At 38.4% G+C, this 21570-nt stretch overlaps 1 protein-coding gene across 3 annotated transcripts in view; it reads left to right on the top strand.

The window, feature by feature from the left end:
• Positions 1-21570, top strand: part of LOC124171833 (laminin subunit beta-1) — a 140288-nt gene that overhangs the window by 97434 nt on the left and 21284 nt on the right. For 2 of the 3 annotated variants that reach the window (XM_046551187.1, XM_046551185.1), the window contains 9 exons: positions 717-905; positions 3012-3191; positions 3307-3523; positions 4166-4274; positions 11122-11160; positions 14035-14196; positions 14857-14977; positions 16713-16840; positions 21073-21262. In XM_046551187.1, coding sequence (XP_046407143.1) covers positions 717-905; positions 3012-3191; positions 3307-3523; positions 4166-4274; positions 11122-11160; positions 14035-14196; positions 14857-14977; positions 16713-16840; positions 21073-21262 — 1335 coding nt within the window. The remainder of the gene's footprint in view (positions 1-716; positions 906-3011; positions 3192-3306; positions 3524-4165; positions 4275-11121; positions 11161-14034; positions 14197-14856; positions 14978-16712; positions 16841-21072; positions 21263-21570) is intronic. The other variant, XM_046551186.1, reaches the window with a different exon arrangement.

Genomic DNA, 21570 nt, shown 5'->3' with positions numbered 1-21570 from the left:
ATGCTATTGAAAGTCTGGTATTTTCCCTTTTTTTTGCCCTTCTTCTTTGTCATTCTAAATAAATTACTCCATTAGTACATACATGGGTATGCCCAGTGGGGGACTGGGGGAGGGGCACCTGCGAAAATAAATTCAGTTCAAAAGAAATGAACAAATTTTTGTTTTGAAGAAAACTGATAATAGTATAAGACATGGATGCTGACATAATTTCCTTAAAATTTTGGTTTCATTAACCTTTCCTGTGCAAAAAAGTTACAACTTGAACGACCACAGCTAGTTTTGCCCCCCCCCCCCCCCCTAGTTTTGATTCTGGATACGCCTATGAGTACATACATACATATTTACTGTAAACCCTTTTTGTGTGGCAGGCTGATTTATTGTTTTTTTTTACCAATTCCAGTGTTGAATTTTATGATCCTGCAATCATTAAATTTATTTTCAGACAGTGTAAAAATTTTTTATCGCTGCCACCCATTTCAACTGAAACAATTTAAAAAATACCATGTGTAAGTAAAAAAAATACTATCACAATTTTTATTTTCATTACGTACTCAAGTTAATGACTTTGCCCGCAGCATATCTCCAAGCACCCCAAGCACAAAGTACGAAGCTGCGGTGAAGTGTGGATATACTTTTCATTTTTCCTGTTTCTGACACAGTTGATCTTCAGTTGCAGTGACTGAGTTTAAGCCCTCTCTATTTGTTTGCATTTACAGCCTGTAACTGTAACAAGCATGCCACGAGGTGTCACTTTGATGAGGCTGTCTATCGGCTGAGTGGCAACGTGAGCGGTGGAGTGTGTGACGGATGCATGCACAACACTATGGGGCAAAATTGCGAGCAGTGCAAGTCATTCTACTACCAAGATCCTGGACGAGATATTACTGATCCTGAAATATGTCAACGTAAGTTTATTTTTATAATTTATCTCATTTAACCCTGCTGAACACTTTAAAAGAATAAAACTGTGCATCACAACTTTTCTTTTTAATTTTCCATTGTCAGATTTAGTGAAATTAGTGACTTTGAATATTTAAAATTTTTTAATATTTTTATCATGCTCCTAATTAAAAAAATAAGCATCATTTAGGAATGTAAGTTTAGACTAAAATGTTGATTGAAATGCATGGTTTTTGGCTAATTGTAATTCAACGCTCATTATGCTCAATGCAAGTGAGTGTTTATGCACTTAGTGAAACACGTGAGCTATAATTTCCAAAAGTCTGTGGGTATCAATACTCCACTCAGTGGTTGAATGAATTTGGTGAATTTCTGGTAAAAACTAAAGGGTTGGCACACAATGCACAAGAACTTTGGCCCTCGCTGGAAGAGACTGCATTTCCAAGGACCAACAGTGAAGGCTTGGGATGGGGCTAGTACACCAAGAGTCAAATAGCACTAGTGGGAGCCCCAACTTCTGTGGAGGAAGTTGGTGCGAAGGCTTCTGCGGTGCGCTGGTAATGTAGGCTGCATTTTCTGGGTTTCACCGCATCATGGTTGCGTTGGGGACAACAGTTTCTCCTGCATTCCAGCAGGCGTCTTCAGGTCGAAGTGATTATGCCGTGTTTTGGCCGTCGTTATATAGGCAGCCCAGTGGTGTAGGTTCTCCCTGATTGGTCGCCTTGCGGCCAATAGCGTAGGGGTATGGGGCGAAGAGTCTCTTCCATGTACTGTGGAGTTGGTAGCTATCCTCTCGATTGAAATTATGAGGATGTTTGGATATTTCAATCGCCTCTCGGATGATCCTCGGAAAATATCGGGATTCTCTGGCGATAACTTTTGTTTCTTCCCAGTTGATGTCGTGTCCAGGTTCACTCAGAGTGTGCTCAGCCACAGCCGACAGATGGAATTGTTTATTTTTCACCACTCTTCTACGTTCTTGTATGCGGCACTTCACGGCTCTCCCGGTCTGTCCGATGTATGACATACCGCAACTGCATTCAATTTCATAAACTCCTTCGTGGGCGTGAGGTGAGATACGGTCCTTAGGAGTCGGAAGAAGTTCTCCAATCTTCTTACCACAGTTGAAGAGTGTTGTAACGTCGAATTTTCTGAGGAGTCTCGTGATTTTTTCTCTGGTGCCTGCCACATAGGATGGAGGATGTGGAGCTGAGGCCCATGCTCACACCAATCGGAGTTTTACCTCAGTGGCTTTACAATGGCTCACTCCATCTTCATAATCAAATTGAATTTCTCATCAATGAAGGACAATTGACACTTCGGATAAGATGACTGATGCTGCGGACACTGCAAATCTTTGGTGATTATTGTGACTCTGGATCAAAGCTACATGAATGCTGATTTTTTAAAACATTTGTTCGTTCTTTGATGATTGTGTGTTGGCATTGATTTTTACTCAATAAGGTCCAATTGGTGCGAGCATGGGCATAAGGTTCCTCAGTTCCAGATCCTTCATTTGGGGCTCCCAGTCCTTCTGTTTGACTGCACGTGTTCTAGCTCCATCACAAACCAACCTCATTGGCTCACCGCGACACACACCCCTTCCAGGGAGGGTCAAAGTTCTTGTGCATTGTGTGCCAACCCTATAGAGCTTCTATCAGAAATTCACCTGATCCATTCAACTACTGTGTGGAGCATAGATGCACACAGACTTTTGGAAATGATAGTTCATGTATCATTGATGAGTATGACTAGTGTGGAATTTTTTTTCTATTAAATATAGATTATGATGAATAATGCTGAAACATTAACTGACTTAGCAGTTTAACTCGCTAATAGTGGTCAGAGTTAGCATTAGTATCCCTCATTGACCTTATACTAGTTTGCTCAGTGCATACAATTTCATGATAAATTTTCTTTACTGCTTTGTACTAGGTAATCATCAGATACGGATCTATTGATGTTTTTGTTTGAAAAAGTCAGAATAACAACTGTGGGAAATGCTAACTGACAGCTTTTTGATCTCTTTTTCCATCGTAACTTTGGTTTGGCAAAGCTCTTTGGTAAATTGTTTCTGCAAATTTCTGAAACAACCTCTTTTTCATTCTTAGCTTGTGATTGTGACCCCAGTGGATCCTTGGACGAAGGCATTTGTGACTCCCGAACTGATCTTATCAACGGGTTGGAATCTGGCCGATGTCACTGTAAAACCAATGTGGATGGCCGTCGCTGTGACAGATGTAAAAATGGATTTTGGAATTTCAGTGAGGATAACCCTGATGGTTGCCAAGGTAAAAAATTCTTTCCACAAACTGTGCCCGTATTTATCTTTCATAATTATGTGTATTATTCTAAGTAAATGTGTTGTGTTCATTTTGTGCAATACTTCCTCATTTTCACCAACAGCGTGCACTTGCAATACATCAGGCACAATTGGAAATCAGGGTTGTAACATGCTAACGGGTGAGTGCACTTGCAAACGCTATGTTACTGGCCGTGATTGCAACCAATGTCTTCCTGAGTATTTTGGGCTCTCCGAAGATCGGGATGGCTGCAAGCCTTGTGATTGTGACCCAGGTGGCTCATATGATAGCAACTGTGACGTGATCACTGGACAGTGCAGGTTGGTATTTATTATCAGTTATTTAAGAGTAACTGTTTAACTATGCAATCAATTATTTTGTTTTGAACCCTTGAATTAGTAATGACAGCATTGATTGGTATAATTTATCTTCAATTCAATATTATAATTTAAAATGAGTGAGTAGTAATTTACTTGTTATTTATTATATTTTTGATTGTGAATGTGAATTTGAATTTATGTAGCAGATCTATTTATTCTAATATTAACTGCATAGAGTTGTAACCATTTAGAGCCTCAAGCCTTTGCGGTCCATTTTTTTAGATTCAAATAGTCTGGTCCAAATTAATTTTTAGGAGAAAAGGAATTTATAGGATTCATTGGTGCCTTTTAAAATTTTTATTCTGTTGTTTAAAGTAAGATTCTAGTGACTGTAATATTATGCTATTGGTTCAATTAAAGAGTTTATTATTTAAAAATTATCTGTGTGTGGCATCTCTTGAAACATTGCCCTTGTATAATCTCCTTATATAACCTCGTGATGTTGAGCTCAACTAGACGTTGGACCTCATGCTTTCACAAGGCCTGTTGATCCAGTCACGACATTGGACCGCAAAAGGTTGACAATTATGTATCATGTTTTAGAATATCATTTTCATATCTCTCATTTTTTTCCTTTTTCAGATGTCGTCCACATGTTGTTGGGCGGACATGTAATCAGCCGGAGCAGGGTTACTTCACTGGCCATCTTGATTTCTTACTTTACGAAGCTGAACTTGCTCGAGGAAGTGAGGTATGTAATCTTTGAGTTGCAAAATGCACCCTAGTCCTTACATACTGCATTGTCACTGATCTTGTAAGGGGAAGCGTTACACCTTCGGAAAGTGTCACCTCACACTTTCACAACTTACTTTCTTTAGCTTAGCCAAGGCTCTGGTTCTCTTAAAATGTTCAAGGTACTGAAGGAAAGGATAGATTTCTGCCGTCTTTAATGGGCATTGGTCAGTTTTGCATTGTTGCTGAGGTAAAATGCTCTTTTAACGTTTTTCTTTGTTTCCTAACATTTATTCAAGATACCTCTCAATAGATGCAAAGGTCTTTATTCTTGTATGAAAGATATACCAATGTATTTATGGATATAAACTGCAGTGGGTAGTATGCAAAAGGTAAGATTGTACGGGGTGGAAAAAAATTACGTTACGATAGCTGATAGACCCTTGGATAGCTGATGCTAGTGGGAATCAAAATCACTCGTGATGCTTCGGTCGAAAGTGCACCATTTTTTAACTACAGAAACTGTGAGTCAAGCGCTCTGGTTGGCTGTGAGTTTGCCCTGTTACCAGATGCTCTGGACAACTCACGCCTTCAAATGCTTTGTCTGCCAGAGATCGCAATGCATCCAAAGCATCCGGCAAACTTGTGACCAATCGGAGTGATTGGCTCAAAGTTTCTGTCGTTTGAAAATGGTGAGTTTTCGACCAATACACCATTAGTAATTTTGGTTCCAACTGGCATCAAATATCCTGGTGACAAATTTTCTCCACCCAGTGAATACAGAGACTCTAAGAAAGTGTAATTATTGCCGCAATTACTTTTCAAGAGTTAAGGTTTCCACTGAGGGAGTGTGCTCTTTTAAGTACCAATAAATATAGTGCAGTGCAAATTTGATTTGACTCATTCTGATACCTCCTATTTCTTGTTTTCATGTAATGGTTTTTGGTTTAACCTATTTTATTCAGTTTCGTTCTTGCGTGCATTTAACAACTCCAATTGAAAGTATAAAAACAGTCTTGATTTTATGCAGCGCTCATAGTTTCGGGGCTTTCAGTACAGCATAAGTCTTTTAAAAAATTGGCCTAGGCAAATGGTATAAGGTTAACCCGCAACTGCCTCATATGGTTATATTTTAAATATAATTCTGATCAGAATCCGTTTAAAATAAAGTAGCATTAATTATTTAATTACCTATCAAATAAAGTCACACTTCTCGTGTTTTTGCTGCACTTTTCCTTATTTTGTCAAGCCTATTTTACACAGTCCCAAAGTATAAATTTTCTGAGATTTACAAAGTTCATCAGTGGCCAATATTCTGAGATTGGCTCCTTGAATGGCCCAGAGCAGATAAAGTAGATGACGATGACAAGGAGTTAATGGAAATATATGAATGGCTTCAGATGCCTTTTGATTTTAAATTTTGTAATTGTTCTAAATAGCTTCCATAATGTTCATTTCATTCCAACTAAGTATGGTAGGTTATTTTTTCATTATTGTCCTCATTTTGAAGAGGAGCTTACCCCCGATGACCTTCCTTCATGCACCCCTTATCATGATTGACTTGGAAGATGATGTCTTAGATTAGGGTTGGTAGTTAAACCTCATTACTCCCAGAATCACGGAGACGTTAGTTTTTAGGCATTGGCACAAGGAGAATGGAAAATGTTTTGCCACATTGAGTTGTGCTAGTAGTTACATTGTCAACTACAGAAAGAACAGCTTAAAATGGTGCTCACAGAAAGAGCTGCTTAAAAATTAAACAGTGGTTTTGGATACACTGCTGGTCTCACTGTGTCCCCGAAAGTCATCACAGTATGATTTGATACCATTTTCTGGGTGACATTTTGGCTAAAGTCATCGGGCTGCCTTTCTGAAAGAAAATATCAAATTATTTTAGCATCTCCCATAAAAGCAGGTTGTGGATGATACCTTTAACAACAAAATACAATTTTTTAAATTGTACAATGCAAACAAATTTTTGGTAAAATTCAGTAATAGCAGTTTTTTCAGTGCTTCCCAAAATGAGTTGTGTAATAAAGCAGATTCCCCATGATGTGGGTGTACACTCCATCCACCGAGATCCACATTATAACCCGATTTTACTGTACTTTATATTAAAATAGGTATATCAGCAAAAGAGAATGGTGTTGGCAACCAAAAATATTTCAAGAATAATTGCTTAAAAAATTGTGCCTTATGTATGTAATGAGAAAAATAAAAATGGATTACATTGTAGTAGCAAATTGCCGTCAACTCTTAATAATGGCTCTATACGCATAGTTTCTATTCATAGTTATCTGCTTGGAATTTCCCTTTTTCTAGTATGGATCTTATTCTTTGGTGGAGTAAAAATCTCTTGTAAGGTATTATTGGTTTTCTTATTAATATTTCACATTCAAACGTTTTTTACTTAAACTGGCAAAAATATTCAATTCGATTGATGTTTAGAGGGGGAAAATTTTGCGGATTTTTAATAACTAATCAATTTACTCTGTTTTTCTCTGCATGGAGTTGCACACAAGTCTAAAGAAATGTCTCTCAACTACCGTGAAGCCTGGTTATTATGGCCTCGGCCAAGACTAATTCATGGATATAATATCATTCGTTCCTAAGTCCCACCAAACTTAAATGCCAGCTTTGATAAAACATTTGATTTATCGGCAATAGAATCCTAAATCTCGTATATAACATCAACAAAATCCAGCTCCACGCAACAGAGGACTGTCCATAAGAAAATTACTGACTTCTTTCAGCTATAGGACTTCATTGAGACATTGATGCAGTATTGTGCATTTACTTAAACACAATACTGTATTTGTTGCATAAAAACTAGAGATGTGCGAATAGTATCCGCGAATACTCGAATACCTCGAATATTAGAAAGTATTCGATATTCGAGGTTTCGAATAGTTATGCGAAAAGTACCGCCTCGAATACCTCGAATACTTTGAATTTCGCGTCATACACTGTCGCACGCACGTCGTTGGTAGTTGACTCGGAAAAATGTAGAGAACTATTCATTTAGTGCTCGCAGCGCCGTTTTACGCAAGTTGACGAATTACATCAAATTCGTGGATTTTAGCGGTGAAAAGAGTTCGAAGAGGGGAACCGAAAATGGTCGGGTGAAAAAATCCGAAAATCCCCGATTCCCCCCACCAGGAGAACCTCAGTGCCGTGGGATAGCAACCTTAGAGCATTTCCCACGATCCGCTATCCCCCTCCATTCAGCACTCGCCTCACCCACTCTGACGCTTTCCTCTTCTCCGAAATCAAACAAAAGGTCCCAGCTCGCGCAGGGATCGCATTACGAAGACCCCTGCTTCGAAAAAAATATCGAGTTACGAGAACAATAAAAACGTGTTTCACGCCCTCCCCCCTTTTCTCACCCACTGACCTTTTTCTGGCTACCTGCTTCGAAGTTCCCCATTTCTGGAGGTCAACTGCTGTGCGAGTACCGTGGGATACTTACATTAGCGCATTTCCCAAGATCCGGTATCCCTCTCCATTCAGCACTAGCCCCCCCCCTCTGAGGCTTTCCTCTTCTTCGAAATAAAAAAAAAGGTCACAGCTCGCGCAGGGATCATATTACGAAGACCTTAGCTTCGAAAAAATACCAAGTTACACGAGAACAATAGAAACGTGTTTCCGGCCCTCCCTTTTCTCCCCCACTGACCTTTTTTTTCCTACCAGCTTCGAAGTTCCCCATTTCTGTGGAGGTCAACCGCTGCATGAGTCATCTATTAGCACAAAAGGTGTCTAAGAATGACTTTCGTCGATTGATGTTACACCTTTATTGAATTGAAATATTAGTAATGTGCGCGTAATTTCAAAAAGAATAAGACCAAACACGACGTATTTCTGAGTTTATTTAAGCATTTTACGCAAAGAAATAAATCTCAAAATACGACGGAGACTTAGCATTCTGGCGAAACTCGATATGAGCAGCAGAGCTTCTCGGAAGTTGATGCGGTATTTTTTTCCGAAAGCATATATCAAGTTACAATTAATGAGTGGTGCTATAAATCTTTATTGTTACAGTCCCAGACAAAGGGATATTTTCTCAGAATATTTGGTTTCTCCCTGATAGCAATTCCAATTCATCTTCTTATCTCGTGAGAACTCCCAAAGATGGACTGAAAATAATTGAAGAAAATCCGGTGGAATAGAGCTTGTATTTTGCAAAATGCCTCAGATTGTCAGCTAGCACTTGGCAGCAGAAGTGGGGGTAAAGCGATGTTAGTTGAATTAATGATATGCCCAATTGTTTCCATAAAATTAAAATATTCATTAATCAGCTAAATTCCTGTTCGAATCATTTAAAGGAAATCAAAATTACTCCCCAAAATCTTGTGTTGCCTGCTGCATAGGTAACCGAGTCAAACATTCCAGCATTCATCATTTAGTATTCGAGGTATTCGAAATTCGAGGTATTCGAATATTCGAGCAATGATTTAATATTCGAATTCGATATTCGAATTCGAGAAATCTGCTATTCGACCCATCTCTAATAAAAACACTTCTTTTGGATGACTTTTTACATAAAATGTAAATAGCACAACACTATTATTCATAAATTAAGCTGTAAATATTTACACCAATAATCTCATTAAAATACGTATTTCACGAAAAATTGTAACTTTTTATTTCTCATGTGTTATTTTTCAGTTGGCTAAATACATAGCCTTTTTATAGTGTCACTCTCATGTTGCGTCAATAATTGTGTTTCCCTCAAATGACGTTATAACCAAGTTATACTGCAAAGAGTAGTCTCTCGTTATTATGAGGTTCGCCAAACCAAAACTTTGGAAATTCGTTTTATCAAGCTAATGGAAACATTGAAAAAAATCACATACAGTAGATGATTGATGATCCAGAAATGTAAATAGCAGAGTGATGTAAACAATGGTAGATTTTCCGGTGTTTTTCAAACTTTCTATTTTTTTAAAGTACATGGCTGAAAATATGGCTAATATGTGGTGTAATTGTTGTCTCAGAGCGTGTGCTATGTTGAAGTTCACATTGTGTGCGAAGCTCACCCAATATTACATAAATTCTTTCAGAGCAGGTTGTTTATTTTCCTCCTTGAATAATGCTTGCCTACTTTTTCATTCATTTAGCTTCTATCTTCATGAAGACTTTCATTCTACATCTTCGACATCTTCTAACAAAATGCTCTCATTTTGCAGCCGTGAGAATCAACATTTTGTTTAAAGCACGTTTCTTCAGATTCCATTTTCCCGGGTGAAAGCACTCTTTTCTTATCAGAAGTTCATCTTTTTTTTAAATTCATGAGGGGAAAAGCCAGTTGTTTCAAGCATGGGAGCTTTACAGTAGTTTTCATATCAGATGGGTCAATCCCTTTTCATAAGTGGATGTTCTCAAAACAGTTTTAACCCTTCCTGACACCTGGGGTTGAGACAAGCAGTTCCATGAGAGGAGTGAAAGGCCACCCTGCATTACATCTCGCGCTAGTTGTTAAGCGGACAGCCCCCGCCACAAAGACCTCAGCCTGTAGGGCTTCTCTCCAAACGAGTCATGCGGACTAGTCAAAGATTGTTTATGAAGCTAATGCCGAATAGCTTTTTTCAAATTACTTGAGTTCTCTGCACATATAAGGTTAGCTGTGACTACTAATATTAAATTTACATGTTAAAATTCACAATCAGTGTTATTTAAGGTAACGTATTTTAAGTGGGATTTCGTCTGAAAGTAGGATTTGATTTTTTCAGATAAGTTTATGTTAGTAGTCATGAAAATGACATAGAATTTGCAACATTTACTCGTTGAAAATTATGGAGGGCTGAAATATTTGTTTTATAGTTGCATTTTAAAATTGTTGTGGCATTTCACTTCCATTTACGAGTGGTCTTTTAAAGATTACTTTCTCGGCTTATCTACCTTATGATTTATGGGCCAAGAACTTTATCAAATGTTTGGAATAATTTTTAATCATGTTTAATCATGAATATTATGAATTTGATTGGGGTTTTCTTATTACGTGACCCTTTACTCAACCATTTATCATTTTTGTGAATGCCAACGCACATTCTGGAAAAAAAATATTTATCATGTTGTAGTGTTGCTTACATCCTGGTACTACAGGGTGACTATATCCTACTGATCTATTCACCAAAAATAACATTTTTCCAGAATGCGTGTGGCTCCAAGCATTCCTGATTATTGATCTTCTACTAGATACTTTTTGGTTTAAAGTCGTCTGAGAATCCTTATTTGCTAAGATGTGAAGTTGAGGAAGACACATTCTCATTTTCCAAGCCTATATTTATCACATGACATCTCTTGGTATCTTTAGAGGGTAGTTATTCATAGGATCCTCAGACGTTGAATGCATTGAAGAATAATCTTCTGACCTCTGTGGAACCCCTGTCATGTGGAAAAACTTTGTGATTTGTAGTTGAGCAAACGTTTTAGATGCCTTAGTGTGCACGTCAAACTATATAAAATGTTTATTTCTGATACTGTTTGGACTGCTACTAAGTTTCGTGATTTGGTAGCATCAAAAATTTTGTATTATTACCTTTTACCAAATGTAAACTTAGCCCTTTGGTCGGGATCATGAGTTTACTTTGTAATTATAGAAAATTCATATTGAAGTTGTTCATTGAAATGAGTCATCTGTAGCTGAATGATAATTTATATATTGTTATCCACAGCTGCAGTCATCATTTTTTTTTTCATTTTCATGATCAGTCGTTGGAGGAAGAAAGAGAATTTTGACAATTTTTTTATGTTATCTACTTATTTTTTCTCACAAAATATTAGAAAACCGTAGCTTTTGATGAGCTTAAAAATTGAAATGATTTAATGCCTTATGTGGTCTCTGATAATTAAATATTCTCTTGCAGAACTGCAGTGATGGAAAGGAATTAATATCTTCTGAAAATGTAAGATAGAAGGATTGATTTTAGATTGGTGGCGGGTGTTGCGAAGTATTATATATACTGTCCTCTTTTTGTAATTGTTGTTATTTTGGTTAATTCAGATAATATATTTAATTGGGCTTGGCTATTAATCAAAATATTTATTACTTTTAGGAATGCATGCTCATGTTATTGTAGAAATGCTTCATTAACACCCTAGTTAAAACAATTTTCACCTAAAAGATCAATGGACAAGTCCTGCAACTCTGAGTAGTGTTTCAAAATTTACATGGGTGGAAAGTGGAGAAAGTTAGTTATTATCAATTGGTAACCAGTTTTCATGTACATAATTAAAAATGTAGTGTGTAGGGATAGTCTTTTCCATTTTAGGATAGGTAGGGAAAATATTTTCTCTCTACTTTCATGGCCACGATTTGTTAAAGAAAAAATATTTGCTTCAAATGCAACTAATTGGTGTGATACCCCGCATGGGGGAAGAGTGTTATCTCTTTCTTCGGGGAGCCATATCCCCATGGACCTAAGCCCACCAGGGAGACAACCTTGTTAAAAAATATGTCGTACACTTGCATTGTGTTCAGACAGCATGTGACTCTGCTGTTCTCAGTAGCCACAACACCTGGCATTCAGATTCACCCACATGTTTGCCGTGTATTGATAACTGTAAGAGGGAGAGGGGGATCCTGCTGGGTGAACTCTCCAGCACCCACCTGGGCGTTGGATACCTGGTATGGGTTGGGATACCTGGTACAGTAAAACCTCTTTAGGCAATTTGATGTATGGAGGTTCACCATAGAGAGGTTTTAGTGATAGGCACCATTTTTTCATATCCTTCGGAAATGAAAGGCACTACTGTATTTTAAACCATTATATTTATGTGTTTGAACAAACATGCATGCATCAGTGAACATATATTTATTATTTAATAATTACAGAGAGCGAGCACTATCGCATGATTTTTACCATGATGCGAGAGGAAACGATGTGATCTCTCTCAATTCAACAGTCACTTAAAATGATCAGGATAGTTGGATACCTTTTTTCTTATTTACTGTTAGGTATGCTCTTGCATTGAACCAAATGGCCACAACTAATGATTAACGTGAAAATTACAGCATATTAAAGGTGTAAAAGAAAAAATATAAGCGTGAAACATTTATTAATGGTCTCTTGTTGTCTCGGCACAATTTGCGGAGGTAGTTTGGCCATCTCAAGGGTATCTCCTTGGTATGATAAGTGGAGGTCTTACAATATAAAGAGGTTCACTACAAAGAGGTTTGCCTATAAATTTACATGTAAATCAGACGGGACCGTAGGGGTGGTATGAAGTATGGAGGTTTGCGATGTAAAGAGGTTCACTACATAGAGGTTTTACTGTAGTTATACAACCCGACTTCGGCCCTAGATTCACTGTGAACAGGATGTGATGATCTAGCCAGTCTAATCAATTGGCTTCTCTGTATAGCTGGTGTCAGGTGACCAGCACCAGTCCTTTCAATGGATTCTCACATTGACGATCTGTGTCGGTGGCAAGTGCTTGGGGGGAGGGGTCATGTGTAGGGAGGTCGGAGGTGCATGGGTTTGGTGGGCCTTTGCACCTCATAATAGGCAACCTCCTCAAGTATGCTAATATCTCTTGGGGTAGCCCTGGCAATCGCATTAGCCCACACTGCGGCATCCTGTATGTGTGGATTCATGGTGGGTGTGGAGCTTGGGAGATGAAATCTAAAGGGAGTATGGCTGGTGGTACTCTTCCACCACCCAACAGATTCTGCCCAGACGCGGGAAGGGGAGAAATGAAGGCAAACAGGTTGATGAAATGCCAGAAGGAAGGGGAAACATCGATGAAATTGTCCCCTTTGTTGATTCGTAAAATACTCTTTGAAGCTGCTGCATGAGATCTCAATGACAGTGGAGGTACACCAACATATTCAGTCGTTGAGAAATAGTTGTCTTCGGACCCTAAATATTGTAACATTTTTAATTCTCTCCTCATGGGGTGCCAAACGCAGCTGTGCTTTTATTGTATCGCACACTTGTGAGGTCTAAACTAGATTACTGATGTTTTATTTACTGGTATGGCCACGAGTCACTTATAAGAACACTAACAACACTGAATAACGCAGGACTCTGGATATCAGCTGGGGCCTTCCATACCAGCCTGATGATCAGTATAGGTATATGCCGATGCTGGAAAGCTGCCATTGCAGAACTGGAGAAATATCTTAATGTGCAACTACGCAGTGAAAATCTTAGCCTTACGGGATCACCGATATTTTAATACAAACTGTTTTTAATTTAGAGCTTTAATAATTTTTAATAGAAGAATGAGAGCCACTAAGCCACTTTGCATACATCTGAATGAGTTTATCTAGGCTTCCGGAAAAGAATTTCCAGCTGTATACACAGTCGTGTACCCTGACATGCCACCATAGATAATTCCACCCTCCGAAATATATAAGGCATTTAAAGGACTCCAGAAAGCATACTTGGCAGTGGCAGCCGTTGTGGCCTTGCACAACAATGCAAAGTTTCAAAGAAGAAATTACACGTGTTCAATAACTCCTTATGCATGCATAGTGTAGTTCAAAAGTTTATGATCTGAGGCACTGGATTCCTGGTATTGCATTGCTACCATGCTGCTTCATTTACATGATTTATTAGCCTTTAGATTTTAGATTATTATAGATTTATTCATGAAACCTTCATTAATCTATTTTCTCCTCTGGTTAGTGTAAAGAGCCCTTACAGCCTTATTCTAATGGAAGGTGGTAGTGGCTCCCTTGGTGTTGGGTGCTTTTCTAGTAATTGGTGAGTGAATAAAATGTGATCATGCAGTTTTTCTTCTATAAAATCAAAATAATTTTTTTTCATTTGCAGAAATGCCAAGTTATCATCAGGGAACCTTTCAGAGATGGACGTGAGAAGACGTGGACTGGTGTTGGCTTTATGAGGGTTTTTGAAGATTCACATTTGGAGTTCCTTGTTAATGACATTAAGACAAGTATGGAGTATGATATTGTGATTCGATATGAAAATCAGGTAACTATCCTCCGATTATGATACATTCATTGTGATGATTTAAAGTGGGGAGTCTAGGTGGTACTAAAAAATAGTCTATCTCTGGTTGACACACATATCTCCTTAGGTGTCTTTCGTGGTTAAAAATTTTCACTATCAAAAATTTAAATCTGTATTTCAAAAATCACTTTGATGTGTATGCTCAAAATTGCCCTCAAATAGACTGACAAGGAGCAATCACGCAGTGTCCCCCTCCCGTATTGTTCAAATTTGGTAGGACAGTGGTGTGCCATGTCTAAGAACGAGTGCTCCCTGTGCCCTCATGGCTCAGGAGCCAAGCTCATGAAGTGACATGTGTGCAACCCATTTTGTGGGGGCATCTTGCAGAGAGGCTTCTCTGCCGGCCTGCATCTTTATTTGGGATGGGATGGCTAGTGATGAAGTTGTAGCCCTAGTGCAGGTGATGAGGTCAATTAACATAGTTTTAAGTCTGGATTACAATTATGGATGTGAAAATTGTTGAACTGATTGTATATAACAGCTTTTTATGAAAAGTTGGCTCTAGCTGTGGTCTCCTCAAAATATGTATTTCTTTCCTGTATTTGGGTGTAGTTTATGTGCTATTATTAACAGTTGCTTAGAAGGAAATCATGATCTTGATCCTCTTCTTTACTCTTTCAGCTTCCAGGCAAGTGGGATGATATCAATGTGATTGTGGACAGACAAGATCCCATTGGCACTGACTCACCATGCATCAATACAAGGCCGCAAGATGACATCAAGAGGACTTCTTTGAAGCAAGGTTACCTTCAAAATATCCAATATAATAATGTAGTGGTGGAAAAAATTAATGCAAAGCTCATTGGTGAAGCATACCTTGGAAAATATGAGAAAGAATTTTGCAGCTGGGTATTTATGTCAAATTGAGACGGATGTGATTAATTTCCCATGCACAAGGGGTTTGTGGTTTGAAAATTCCTGCTTGTATGAGAAAACTAAGTGGGCAAAGTTTGGAAGAATTACGTCTTCAAGTAGTTCCTGAGCTGGCCGCTTCCAGACGCCAATGAGCTTTGCATTAGTTTTTTCCACCTGTGTACATGAGGGGTGGATTTGCATTTCCAGCATGAGCATTTTACAAGGAAATGACCACATACTAGCCAACCAGTAGTTTTATGGAGTCAACTGCCTAGTGCAAATATTCCCCTGGGGAAAAGTCATTCACCTTGACTGGAATACAAATCCAGATCTTCGGAATCCACGATTTTGCCTCCATGGAATTTCCAAAGTTTGAATTTTCCCACGAAACAGGTGCACATCAGGGTGACTCCATTTTGGAATGCCACTGGCTAGTCGGTGGTTGTTTCCTTGAATGACCACTATGGAGAATGCCCTAGTTATGGCTTTAGCCTCAGGTTTGTGGCTCCATACTCACAAGTGCACCCTAGCAGCATTTTGGCAGCCTAATTTATCCTCAAAAGCCAAAAAAATTGTATGGAGTAAGATGCCTTGGTAGTTCATGAGCTGGAACATGTGGCAAATTAGGCAGATCCAGGTTCCAATCCCAGTCAGCTTAGGATTTGTTCTATGTGGAATTTTTGCGGGTAAGGGATGTGATTGACAATTCTTAATTGTGTAGAATTTTAGTTTTTCCTGGCGTATACTTTGAAGGAAATTTTTTTGGTTTTCACTCCAGGTGTAGAATTGGGTAATTTCTCCTTACGTTTCAACGGCTGAGTCTGCCATCGTCTTCAAGGGTATACTCCTTAAAGTAATTTTTATTTATATATTTCTTTATTCATACCCTTGGTTGCCCTTATTGTTGTTTATGGATGTAGCGATTTATTATGAAATTCCAGGCACTGCTCAGTTGGAAGGCTTTATCTCTATTTATGCTCCTCTCCTCAAGGTTAATTTCAATTCCCTCCTTCACAATTCGATCCCAATAGTCATTATTTTGGCACAAAACGTTTGTGCTTTTGAAGTCCATCCTATGACAGAGGTCCAAGCAATGCTCCACTACCGCCGACTTTAGTGGTTGGCAGAAATAACCCAATACTGCACCCTGTGGGAAACCCGAGGAATTTTCCTTCAATTCTTAATTTTTCCAATTGGTTATCATTACAATCTGTTGATTCCAAGTGGTTGGATCTACTGTTGGAATGTGGTGTGAAAATTTTCATTCTAATGAACCCTCTTAATGAGTTGTTGAAATGAAAAATTTCAAGCGTCAAAATTTCAATTAAGTTGCCAACCACTTGTAATCAAACACTGGTAATGACAACCCATTTGAATAATACCAATCAGTTTCAAACATTAGGAAAGGGAAGAAAGCTTAGCCCCCTACACGGATATACCCATGAAATACTTATATAAGCCTCATTCATATTTGCGTTTGGGTTCATGCTACAAGATCTCCACCATTTGAATCTTTTCCTGGAGGTAAAGTTCCCTTATTCCCAAGAAAGTCAGTTTATGACTTGTATTAGTTATTGTCTTGCCATTTTTGATCCATGGAATTCATCTATTTTATATTTTAGGAATTGGAGGAATCACAGTGTACCCACCAGTTTGCCTGGAAGCTGGGAAAACATACAAAATTCGCATTGAATTCAAACGTTCTGACAGCCAAATTGACACTCCTTCGGCATCTGTGCTGGTGGATTCGGTGAGTTATTTCTCTTGTCAGTCATAAATAAATTCCAAATGCACATGAATAATCTTAATGCCTTCGTCTGTTGTTTGAAATATTTTTTGCTGTGTGTTTGGATGTGATGTCGAGAATTTTTGAAGCATTTTTTTCCCTGCCAATCAAAAGTCCTTGATTGCCTCAGCCTCTCTTGTGGATTAACCATCTTCAATTGAAATATGTACTATGGGTTACACCTCTTTCAGGTGATTTTCCTGAAAAAGAGTTAACTGCCCTTAACTCCTTTGCAGCGTTATTTTCCTACCAACCAATATAAAATAATGGACAAATTCAATTTTTTTCGAGCCCTTTTACACATTATTACAACAAAATTTTCTAATTGTCCGGCAGTGGCATTTCAACTTAGGTACCAATATTATTTTATGCCTATAGCATGATAATTAAATACATATTAACAATAGGGTAGTTTCCTTCATCAAACAAAATGAAAGGCATTGATTGTGATTCGTTACCCACCATTAGTTTATTGATAATATACAAATTATTTGGTTTTAGAAATCCCAGTTTAGACAAATGGCAGTGGTCAATTTTAACTGCATTTGAAAAAGGCCACATTGGCGCCCATGCGATGCCACTCCACGTGACGTCACAGAAACCTAGTTTCTATACGAGTAGATAGGAGTTTTACATCATTTGAGATTACCAATGCATGCATGAGGCACAGAGTTCAGGAAACATGTCTTAATAATCACCTATTAAAGCTGCCTATGGTCGGAAAGTTTTCTATGTTTAATAGGGTATTAATAATCCTTATTTAAGCCAAGCGCTACCTTCTGGCAGGGTTCTCTGCTACCTGCTAACAGCCTGCATCATATTAGCGTTCAAAGCCTTGCCCCAAGGTCACCTCACTCAGCGACAGCAGGAACCAGAAATACGTCACACGGGGTTTTTCCAGCATTCATACTTAGCCGTCGCGTTTTCTCGCACTTGAAATTTTTCACTTTTCATTCAATCGCAAAAAATAGATATCGTCATTTAAAAATCTAAAAGTGTGAAATACGTACTCCAGGAGTAATAATCTTTCGATTTAGGCAATAAAATAATAATAGGAAACCACTCTATTTAGGATTCAATTTGTTCCTGGATTGAATGATATGTGGATTATATTACGGAAATGTTCTCGGGCTCTGCACCAGATTCTTGGTTTCATTCCTGCTGACATTTCAGGGAATGATTTGCTTCCGATTTTCATGGTGTGAAGTCTGACAGGGTGAAATAAACAGGCCTTAATAATGGGAAGCAAGTTGTTTACATTTTGGGAATGAAGCCAACAATGTGGTGCAGCACGAGATGAATTCCGAAATATTTACCAGTGTGTCTACAATGCTTGCTAGGGATGGATGGATCCAGATCGAATACTTGATTTCAGGTGGCGGATCTTCAGATATTTTCTGTTGCAAATGTATTTTTAATTGCCTGCTATAAAACCAGAGCAAACTTGGAGAACATCATATTAGAACCTCGCTGCATTTCCAGGTTCAGCAGAAAGGATAAATTTAGAGAGATGTTTTGCTGCATGGATAGATATGGGAATTCATTTTTCCCCTGAACAATAAAGGACTTTAACACATTCAGTGTGGAGCACGTCAATTGACGTGGTCCCGTCCAAGCTGAGATACGGAGCATGTCAATTAACATGCTCTGCCGGTCGGACGGGAGCCCTTTCTTTGCCTTCGTACGTGACTAATACCCATTTTCGAGTCTTCCGATCATGTGAAGGGCCTTCAGCAACGGCCTTCCCTCTTTCGAACTGTGTGCGCCGTTTGTAAATAGCAGTATTTGAACAGAAGTTATAGCACGGAAACCTCCCTCTATTTTTCTTTCTTATTTTAATGGCTGATTTTGACGACTTTAATGAAAATTGGGCCTGCATTGAATGTGTTAATAAATGCTAATCGTAATTTAGTTTGAGCCTCTCCTTTTTATGTGTTAACGACTGGTGTCCCAACAGTCCCCTCCACACGCCTATTGAGTTGGCTTCTGGGGTAGCATGTAGCTGTAGATGAATTAAAGGGGTGATGAAATACTATTATTAATTATTAACTTATGAGTGAAGTAGTTGTCACCCATACCTGGAAACAAAATAGTCATGCTCACCAATGATTTTGCTGTGATGCATTGAGGTGGGGTGAATGAGCTGGCTACAGTGTGGTTCTTAAGTTGCCAGGGGTGAAATTAGGAGAAACTATTGGAAATAAAGTAATAAAACTTCATAAGGTTCTTAATTACAGTACACTCCTGTTTATCCAGGCTAATGATGGCGAGAGACGGCACGAATAATCGGAAAATACGGATAATCTTAACTTTCTCTTAAATGTCTAGTAATGTTCAAAATTTATCTAAAACAAACAATATATTATTATTTATGCAGTTATTCTATTATTTAGGGGGGTTCCCGGACTCATTGAGAGTTTTCTTCGCCAGTTTGCAATCTTTTTAGCGGTGATAGCATGGTTTTACTCGTATTATTAATGCTCCATGTAAGGCCTGGTTTCGAAAACCACACATCCATGGCTGTGTAATCATGGATTCAGAAAAGTGGTTAGCAAGAATGCTTCAAAAGCACTGCTTGGGGTCAGAAACTACTACACTTTCAGGCACCACGCCACGTAGTCGCGTCTCGCACAAGTTTCCTGGTTGCAACTGCTGCGCGACGTGTATCGGCGATCAAGGACCGCAATCGTGCACTACGAGGCTTGGAAAACAGGAACACGGTGCTCCCGTGAATGCAGCTAGCCCGTGATCGCTTCCGTTTTACGATGTGGATTCTAACGCAAATAATAAGCCTGGTGTATCCTAGCATTAATGCCATAATTCCGATGATTTTTCGTCCAATTTTTTAAAAAGATTGTGGAAAAAATTGAGCGAAAGTGAAAATCATGCACGGATAATCCGCAACCCAGATAAACCGCAGCCGGATAATTGGGAGTCTGCTGTATTTTAACATGGGTACGGCCCAGGTTTCGTAATGTGGTCACATCACCTGAAGATGTAACTACGTTACGAAACCAGGTTCGTGCCCATATTGTTAAAATAATAGTGAACCTTACAAAGTTTTATTTCTTTATTTCCAATATGGAGAGGTTTCACAAAGTAAAGGCTGAAGTTATCAGTTATATAGGAGAAACTAATTCATTTTCACTTAGTCCTAAGAGCTAATTGTGTTTCACGCACACACTGAAAGGAAAGCATCGGTGCTTTTAATCTTGTAATTTCCCACATTTTTTTGTGGCCAAGTGATAGAAATTTGGAAACTCTTGACTATCGATCTAATTACAATTATTTTTCTTACTCTATCAAAATGATTTCAACCATGAGTGCATCTGGTTATTTAGTGAGAATGGTAGTTACTATGAGTTGGAATTTTACTCAATGGATGACACCAAGATACAACCGCTGCCACCTCCCCTCCTCATTTCCTTCTTGGAAAGAATCTGTTTGGACATGAATGTGTTAATGTAGATAGAGCCATCATTTGAATAACTTAAGTCATTTCAAAACAATCTTTATAAACATTTTTGAGTCATCTGCATTGATTATGCTGATATAAAGAATGCTTCTTTTAAAAAATGAAATTAGTGTGATTATTGTGGACCAAGCCAGAACTTCACCGCAACTACTGCACAGAATAGACCTACATACTTGGCTACAGAGCCATGTTTCAGTGAGACTGAAAGGAGTCCAAATGTGATAATAATGAAATGTTTATTCCACACATAAATACAATTTTTCGTAATACATGTATAATTTGGAACTTAGATACCCCATTGGAGTTCAGATTCTGTAATAATATGATCTAAATATAGGAAAACCTTGCCACAGGGCCCAAAAGAAAATACTCCCATAGCCTAACATGAGTGTGGATGTGAGTTTCCTCAGTGCATTCCATCTGCTAATCTTAATTCTGATAGGGATTTTGCTTCTAGAGTTTGACTCCAGCTCTGGTAGCTCAGTCATGTCTGCATCTGTCCTCATTGGCTCTTAGTGCCGTGAAGACAAAGAATGCAGGTTGCTTCATGTGCCAACCTTCCCATATTTCCTCCGACCTGACCCCATCAGTTAAGTGAGACTCATGGGTGTCTTCATATTATTGAAAACAATTGTATAAAATCACTTGCTCTCTATATCCGGTGATTATTACTCTTATTAACTCAAAGGCTGAACTGATTATTTTTCTTGCTTTCTTTCAGATTGCATTGGTGCCTCGTATTGACAGCTTGCCATTCTTCCGTAATACCCAGACTAATGAGAATAAAAGGCAGGAGTATGAGCGTTATCACTGTGGGGAAGCATTTTACACTGTAGTGAAAGGCAACATCCCGGATGTGTGCAAGAAATACCACCACAGCATTGGTCTTTATGTGTATGAGGGAGCCTATGGTGAGTATCTCAACATACATCTCCAAGATTTCAACATTTATTCATAGTTGAGCTCAGTGACATTGAGGTTAAATCCTTGCTGGCCAAGCTGAAGGTTGCAGGTTGGTGTCCTGCCTGACCAAGATTTTCCTCTCCAGGACATGAGTGTTTGTAATTTTCTGTTGTTATTTGTCATTTGGCTTTGATCTGAATGACCAATCAAAGCAGTTTTCAGGTTCATGGAAATAATAATTTTGTTTCTTATAATTTAAGTATATTATCACAACTAGGGTATGGCAGATTTTAACTCTAATTATTATTTTTATTTT

The sequence above is a fragment of the Ischnura elegans genome, chromosome X (genome assembly GCF_921293095.1).
Source record: "Ischnura elegans chromosome X, ioIscEleg1.1, whole genome shotgun sequence".
Lineage (NCBI taxonomy): Eukaryota > Metazoa > Arthropoda > Insecta > Odonata > Coenagrionidae > Ischnura > Ischnura elegans.
The sequence above is the reverse complement of the archived record's forward strand: the minus strand, read 5'-3'. Positions and strand labels throughout refer to the sequence as shown.